This window comes from Chrysochloris asiatica, unplaced genomic scaffold (genome assembly GCF_000296735.1).
Source record: "Chrysochloris asiatica unplaced genomic scaffold, ChrAsi1.0 scaffold00154, whole genome shotgun sequence".
NCBI lineage: Eukaryota > Metazoa > Chordata > Mammalia > Afrosoricida > Chrysochloridae > Chrysochloris > Chrysochloris asiatica.
The window spans coordinates 2,457,374-2,465,356 of record NW_006408672.1 but is presented as its reverse complement, the minus strand read 5'-3'; the positions used below and the strand labels follow the sequence as shown (position 1 = coordinate 2,465,356).

The 7,983-nt window shown below is 44.8% G+C and overlaps 1 protein-coding gene across 1 annotated transcript in view; it reads left to right on the top strand.

The window, feature by feature from the left end:
* The window catches only part of UBASH3A (ubiquitin associated and SH3 domain containing A), a 24,375-nt gene extending 17,528 nt beyond the window's left edge, over positions 1 to 6,847 (top strand). Inside the window, exons 4-6 of the mRNA XM_006870824.1 lie at positions 901 to 1,099; positions 5,134 to 5,303; positions 6,635 to 6,847. Coding sequence (XP_006870886.1) covers positions 901 to 1,099; positions 5,134 to 5,303; positions 6,635 to 6,847 — 582 coding nt within the window. The remainder of the gene's footprint in view (positions 1 to 900; positions 1,100 to 5,133; positions 5,304 to 6,634) is intronic.
* Positions 6,848 to 7,983: the final 1,136 nt, after the last annotated feature.

The following is a 7,983-nucleotide window of genomic DNA, read 5'->3' as shown; positions in this document are numbered from 1 at the left end:
CTACTTCCAACTCATTTGCCTCAGTCACTTTATCTCGTTTCTGGACATGTGCAGATATGGTCATCTGCTTTTGTTTTTTGGCCATATTCAGGGGTTATCTGTGGCCTTAATACTTAGATGGTTATGTATTTTGGTATTTTTAATGCTTTCTGATTGCCTCCAGGTAGATGTGATCAGGAAATGGCCTTCCCTTTTCACTCTTCTTCTTGAGAAATTTTAAGATGCCACTGTTGGTCATTTAATTTTCGGCTTATTTCTTCTTTTGTCTGCTTGTCCTGCTCCACAGTCCCTGTTCAGGCCTTTTTCTAGTTGTAAACAGTTCAGGGCCGGCTGTGGCCGTTTGGTTTTAATTGGAAACAGTCTCTTTAAATTTCGAGGAGATCTGTGCGCATGCATAGTAGAACCCTCTGACGGTGGAGCTGGGATGCCCACTAGCTCAGGCACCCCTATTGTCACCAGAATGGAGGTACTCAGACAGCAAGGGACCAATGAACAGCTACCAAAAGAAAAGAATGTCCACACCTTATCTCCACGGTTCTGCCAGGCGTCTGTGGCTGCTCCTGTCCTTCCTCCGCTTAGTCTCACCCAAGATGGTGGCTCCTGGAACAGCTGAGCGTCCCGAACTAGAAAGCAATGGATTTCTTGCTTCTGCCACAAATTCCCCCAGCTGTAAGCCTTCCGACCTTATAAATATTCATTTATATGTGGTTCAGCATTCTGGGACCATCCCCTTAGCCTCCTTGGTCAGGTATTCTGTGTTGTTGCTGATGGAGCTCCTTACTGCACTTCCACCCGATCTGCCATCTTGTTTGTTCTCCTGCTCTATAATTTTTATTTATGAAATAAAGAGATGATTTTCTACTGGATTTGAGAAAGCATGTTCTCTGTCTCTTTTACTAGTGTGAAGACCATAAAGTAGAATGTTTGTATGAGGCTCTGAAGAGAGCTGGGGACCAGATCCTGGGCTCCTTCCCCACTGTGGTTCCTCTGGTTCTCCACTCTTCCATCAGCTACCTCGGCTTCTTCATCAATGACAGCCCAGCAGACATCATCCGGGAATTTGCCATGATGTTTGCCACAGAAGCATCCACCTTAGCAGGTAGGCAGTTCCTGGCCAGTGTGCCTTCAGGGACCAACAAACAGATAAGTGGGCCTTCTGGGGCTACTCTCACACAACTTTAGTGCAATAAGTCAATTCCAGGAAGACGAGGGTCCAGGCCTATCTTTAATATGGCTGGAGTCAGACAGCTTGTGGCTTTTCATTCTTCAGTCCGGTGCTTGAGGTTATTTGAGGCTGAACAACATTAACTACATCCTCTTCCCTGAGCCCTCAAATGAGCCATTTCTTCCCAAATGTAAACCAACAGAAAGATTCTGAGAACTAATAGGGTCTTTTCTTTAAATGAGAATAGTCTTCTTTGTATTGATGTGGTTTTTCAAAACGTTTAGCTATATTCCAGCTGCTTGGGAAACTGTCACAGAGGAGTCTCCCACACATCAAGCTTCAGTGTTTGTGCAGATACATGGATGATGGGAGGGGTGGTATGTCGGTATGCACACAGGGGGGTTGGGGCCTCCTCCAGTCCCATACCCAATGAACACCTCTCCTCAAGAGGTGAACACTGCATGTAAAACACAACTTTTATGTTGATTTGGAGTCCGAGTTAATGTGTTCAACTGGCCAGAGACATTGCAAAAGGAAGGCCTGGGAATCTACTTATGTAAAAATCAGGCATTAAAACCCCATGGAGCGCAGTTCTCCTCTTAACGCATATGGGGTCACGAGAAGTTGTAATTGACTCAAGGACCACCATTTTCCTTAAGCTGATTTATTTTCATTTTAGGGGTGTGAGCTTAGTCTTCTCTCCTTGATTTCTTGGGGGAAAGGCTATCTAGACTCAGTCTGAGATTGGCAAAATTTCTTCAGACATAAGCCTTGTTCTAGAGGCCGGGGCTACAGTTGGGTTTAGTGGAAAGAACTCTAGACTTAACATCTAAATATTTGGGTTTGACTTATTTCTTGGTCTTTCTAAGTGGCGTTGAGTCCTGTGTGGTGCTGTAGGATAATGCACTAGACCACAAGGTCAGTTTGAAACAAAAGGTCAGTGGTTCGAGCTCTCCAGCCCTCCCCCCCCACCCCCGCAAACCCTATACAGGGTCACTAAGAGTCTGCAGTTAACAACAACATTCGTGGCATGCCTTTAATCTAATCTTATCACTTCCCCTACTCTTAGTTCTTTATCTACAAATGGTATGGGCTCTCACTCATCAATAAACCAGGCAGCATTTTAGGGTGGACAGCCCACCATGGTCACTGGACACAGAGGTTCTTGATAATGTTATGATTTTCTGAGACTTGAAGGGGCCCTAGTGCCCTGGTTAGAAGACCCTTCTTGGTTACCCCTCACCTCCCCACCCTCAATGTTTATCTGTCCCTGTCTTCCAACAGTGCATTTAGATTTCCACTTGAAGTCTGGATCAATGGATCTGGGTGGATCATATTTTCTAGATGTCTTAGTTTCTAGCACTGTTATAATAGAAAGACCACAAGTGGGTAGCTTTAGAGAACAGGGTTTCCAAAGAGCGGCTGGTGAGCTTGAACCATCAACCTTGTAAACCAGTGCATTATCACATAGCGTCATGCCAGGACTCCCCATTTCTAGTAGCCACCAGCAATTTTTGGAGTTCCTAGGCTTATAGCTGCATCTGCTGTGTATATCTGTCTTCATATGGTATCTTTCCCCTATGTCTTATCCAATCGTTTGGTAACTCAGAAGGGATTAGGTTTAGAACTCACCCTTCTCAGGTGTTGCCTCATTAAAATAATGAAGGAAATCTAACTCTCAAATTGCATCACACTCATAAGTACAGGGATAGGATTTCAACATATATTTGGGAGGGACACAATCCAATCCATAATCCTGGACAAACCTAGGTAAGTCTCTGATATGTAAATATGAGTTTAAATGATCGCTTTTTTAAAGTCCTCAGCTTTAAAATGGCAAGGTAGTTCTTGTTGTCTTGACACAGTGGGTCAGAGCAGCCATGGCATATCACATGTCCCTTCTCCTCCCATGGGGTATTATTGGCCCCATTTTACAGATGGGGAGAATGAGGTTATAAAGGATAAAGGTCACCTACTGAGTCAGTGGTGGAAATGGATCTGAACCTAGATTTGTCTTGGACCATGCTGCCTGGGTTACTGACCCTGCTTCCTGAGAAAGCAGTTTCCATCCCTGAGCAGTCTCTGCCCTGGCCTGCCTCCCTCTCTGTGGACTGTGCCTTGGTCTCATGATAAGGGCTTAGGTTGTTGTTGTTATTGTTAAGTGCCATCGAGTTGGTTCTGACTCATAGCAACCCTATACAGGGCTTCCAAGGAGAGGTTGGTGAGTTTGAACCACCAACCTTGTGGTTCAAATCAACCTTGCAGTCCAATGCTTTATCCCACAGTGCCATACCAGGACTCCAAGAGGTTAGGCTAGGCCTGGTCTAAATAACATTGGGACACTCAGCTTCAGATTGTCCCTCTTAGGACAGTTGTACCTCTAACCATGTTGACTCTCCCCAGTGAAACATCCTCAGGGGAAGGAGGTTGTGTAGAGAAGACAAAAGTCCATTCAAAAGTCAGTGTGACTCAGTCTCCGTTCCAATGACAGCCACTCTGGGCCTTTCCCAGGCCAGGCTGACTCACATGGGGAGCCTGTCCCTCCCCCGACTTCTACAAATGTAAGGAAAGGAATTTCCCACCACCTACACACTCTGTTTCAGGTTGCTCCCCGCACCCCCAGCACCTCAGCGCTTGCTTAGAGACCTTGCCTTCCCTTAATTTGCTACTAGAGGCTCAGGTGGAGGATTGAAGAACTGGGTCACCAGGGTGTGTTTGCACTGCCCTTGGCATTGCTAACAATGGAGAGACAGGGAGCTACTACTGATTGAGGGACTGCTCAGGATGACAAATTAAGGGATCCCTTTGTCTCAGCAGCCCCAGCAGGCAGTGGTCAGTATCCACATGTCCCTTCTGGGGAAACTGAGACTATATTGGGCCAAGATAGTCACCCTGGTGACCCAGCCAAACTGGGCAAAACCAGGTTAAAAGCCAGGTCTACCTGATACTAAAACTTGCACTGTTTCTGTAAAAACATCACTTCTCAGAACATAGAGTACTTTGTGCCTGCTTGAAATCAGACCCCACTGCTTAGATGATGCCCATGGGCCCTGTTCACTGTCCCAGATGCCCGTGAAAGAGTCAGGAGGGGGTTGGGGAGTGTTTTAGAGGCAGAAGCCACCCAGAAAGAGGCTCTACCACTCTGAGTAGGCTTCCTTATTGACCAGAGTGCGTTAAATATTAGCGACACATCACCTTCCACAATGTTCAGTTGCCTCTGGAGTTTTCTTCCTGAGACACTAAAATTGAACAAAAGACCACTGAACTGGAACAGGAGTCTATGATTCGAGGCTGCTGAGTGATTTCTACCCTCCAGAGAACCAAGAGGAAGCTGTTTAGCAGGATGGCAGTGAAGGAAAGAGACGTGCTTTCACTTTGCTCATTTTAATTCTTTATTTGGACAGAATAACTTGCAAAATTACTAAATCCACATGTCTACACTCTCCTTTTCCCTGCTTGCATGAAAGCATGTAGGTCATTAGCCATCTCCTTTTGTAAGGTAGGAGTCCCTTCCTGGATGATGTAAATGGTTAAAGCACTAAGGTTGTATGTTCGTGTCTACCCAGAAGCACTTAGGAAGAACATCTGGTGATTTGCTTCTGAAAATTCAGCTATTGAATGTTCTGTGGAATACAGTTCTACTCAGACACAAATTTAGTTGCTATGAGTCAAATTAAATCAGCAGCAACTGTTTTTGGAATTCCTTAAACCTACATCTCTATACCCTACTCTTTCCCACTTTCTTGTAAAATCTACAAGTCTTTAACCATCTCTTTTTATAAGGTGAATTCTCCAAAAGAGGCCTTAAAGTCCAGCATCATTTTGCCCTATAGTTCAGGAAGTGCAGACAGTGGAATGGGGAGGGTAGAATCTGAGGCTATATGTATAATGTCATTTCTGCCACCCATCCTAAGTAATGACTTTATGAAGGTGCTCTGTGGTCTCCATGTGTTTTCCTCACCTAATAGACTGCACCGTGAAATCCTGCACCAAGCAGCTCCACCTGACATTGGCCCACAAGTTCCACCCCCACCATCAGAGGACACTGGAGCAGCTGGCCAGAGCCATTCCTGCAAGCCCGGGCTGCCAATGGACGGCTGCTCTATACTCCCGGGACATGCGCTTCGTACACTACCATGTGAGTGACCAGGCCTCAGGGCCACAGACAGAGAACCCCAGGGTCAGTGTAACTGGAACAGATTGTCCACATGAATGACCCTTATCTTATAGAGTACTTAACTCCAGGACTCTCTGCTGGGGTGTTTTTATAGCAGACAGAAACCTCTATCCCGTCTCTAAAATTGTTTGCTTTCTTGTGCAATTTGGAACAAGATAATTTTATATAAAGGCTACTGGGTGGTAAAATTTGCATTCAACAACCAACATATGGTGCTGAGTTAATGTGCTGGACTGTAAAGTCGGTTTGATCTGCAAGGTCAGTAGTTCAAGCTCACCAGCTGCTACTTGGAAACCCTAAACAGGGTCGCTATGGGTCAGAATTGACTCGATGGCACTTAACAGCAACAATAACCAACCTAAGAGTCCTGGTGTGGCGTGATAAGATAAACACAGATAGGTGGTTCAAACCCACCATCTGCTCCTTGGAAACCCAATAAGGGTCACTGTGAGTCAGAACTGACTGGATGGGCACTTAACAACATTCATCAAAGGCTTGGAAGTTTGAACCCACCCAGTGGTTTTCATTGTTTTCAAATCTACCAAAAAATGTTACATTGTATTTTGTCACATTCCATGTTATATATTATTAGACAAAGGCTTGGATCTTGTAATGGAAGGCATAGAGCATGTTGAATACTTTCAGTATTCTCCTCTACTCTTTCTTCCTAGTCTGCCTTTGTCTGGAAGCTCATCTGAAACCTGTCCACCATGGGTGACCCTGCTGGTATTTAAAATACTGTCAGCATAGCTTTCAGAATCACAGCAACTCATCGGCCACCACAGTACAACAAACTGACAGATGAGTGGTGGCACACCATGTTAGGTGTCCTGAAAACAAGAGGCAAAATGCAAATTAGGTTTGTGTTGCTGTCAGGGAGGCAGTGCTGTTTTGATGGTAGAATTCACACCTTGCACCTGGGAGACCTGGGATGGATTCCCTGCCAATGCACTTTCTGAGCAACCACCAGCTATCTGTTAGTGGAGGCTTACACATTACTATGATGTTGAATGGGTGTTAACGGAGCTTCTATAATAAGACAGACTAGGAAGAAAGGTCTGGCAGCCTACTTCCAAAAACTCAGCCAATGAAAACCTATGGAGTGCAGCAGTCGGATCCATAACTGTTTGTGGAGATGGCACAGAAGTGGGCAGCATTTCACTTTGTTGTGCATAGAGCTGCCATGAGTCAGGGGCCGAGTCAATGGCAGCCAACAATAACAACAACAATTGCTACCATTTCCCAACATAAATCTTTGTTTGAGACCTGAGAAGACGTTTCCTGCTTTCTAGACCTTGAAAGTCCTATTCCAGTATAAACCACAGAATGTGGATGAGCTGATGCTGACTCCTGGAGACTACATCTTTGTGGACCCCACTCAGCAGGAGGAAGCCAGTGAAGGCTGGGTGATCGGGATCTCACAGCGGACGGGCTGCCGGGGCTTCCTACCTGAGAACTACACAGAGCAAAGCAATGAGTCTGACACCTGGGTGAAGCACAGGTGAGTGCCACCTCTAGCACCAGCCCCACACCTCTCTCTGACTTGGTATGTGTCTAGTGAAGAGAATATAGAATAACACTGATACAGCTCAGCAGTTCCCTCCAGGGAAAGATGCTTTTAAACTATTTCACCCACTTTCTCTGAGGCCTCATCTAGGTCCCCCACTCCACAAACACACACACACACACAAATAAATCATTAAGTTAAACACATACATTAAAATATATTCAATCTATACATTTTCAGATCTGTGTTGGACATTTGCTGTGGACAAATACACTTTCCAGTATCTATATAGTCAGAGGACTCCTGGTGTGGCACTGTAAGATCAGCACTGGACTGTGAATCACAAGTTCGGTGGTTGAAGCCCACCAGCTGCTCCTCGGAAATCCTATATAGGGTAGCTATCAGCTATCAGAATGGACTTGACAACACTTAATAACAACATAAAGTCAGAAGGAACCCTGGCGGCACTGTAGGATAAGCACTGGACTGGACACTGCAAGATTGTCCAGCAGTTCAAAGCCACCAGCTGCTCAGAGCGGGGGAGAAGAGACTTTCTGCTCCCCTAAAGATTTGCAGACTTGGAAAACCTATATAGGATTGTTATGAGTCAGGTTCGGCTCAGTGACAGTGGGTTTGGTTTGATTTGCTACGTAGCCAGGGCACTTTTTCCTGTACCCCTTCCTGTTGAAGTTGGTATACAAAGCACAACTATAAAAAAATTATGCCATTTTATTTGAATAGTCAAATTTAAGCTGCCTTAAATTGGTCAGAAATGAATCTACAAAACTGACAGGATTAGTAATTTGAGTAAATTAAGAAACAGTATATTTTGAAATTGTTGTTCTTAATTCTAGTGGGTTCCAACTCAAAGTGATCCTGTATAGGTTTTTTGAGGCTGTAAATCTTTACAGGAGCAGAAAGCCTCATTTTTGACTCATGAAGTGTCTGGTGGATTTCAACTGCTGACCTTGAGGTTAGCAGCCCAATGCATAACCCACTCGGCCACCAGTGTTCCTATATTTATTTATTTATTTTCTGAAGTGCTGACATAAATGATCATTTATCATTTTACACAAACCAAAAATAAGCAAACAGTATCTAGTAGAGCTCTTAGGACAAATGACTTGATACAGT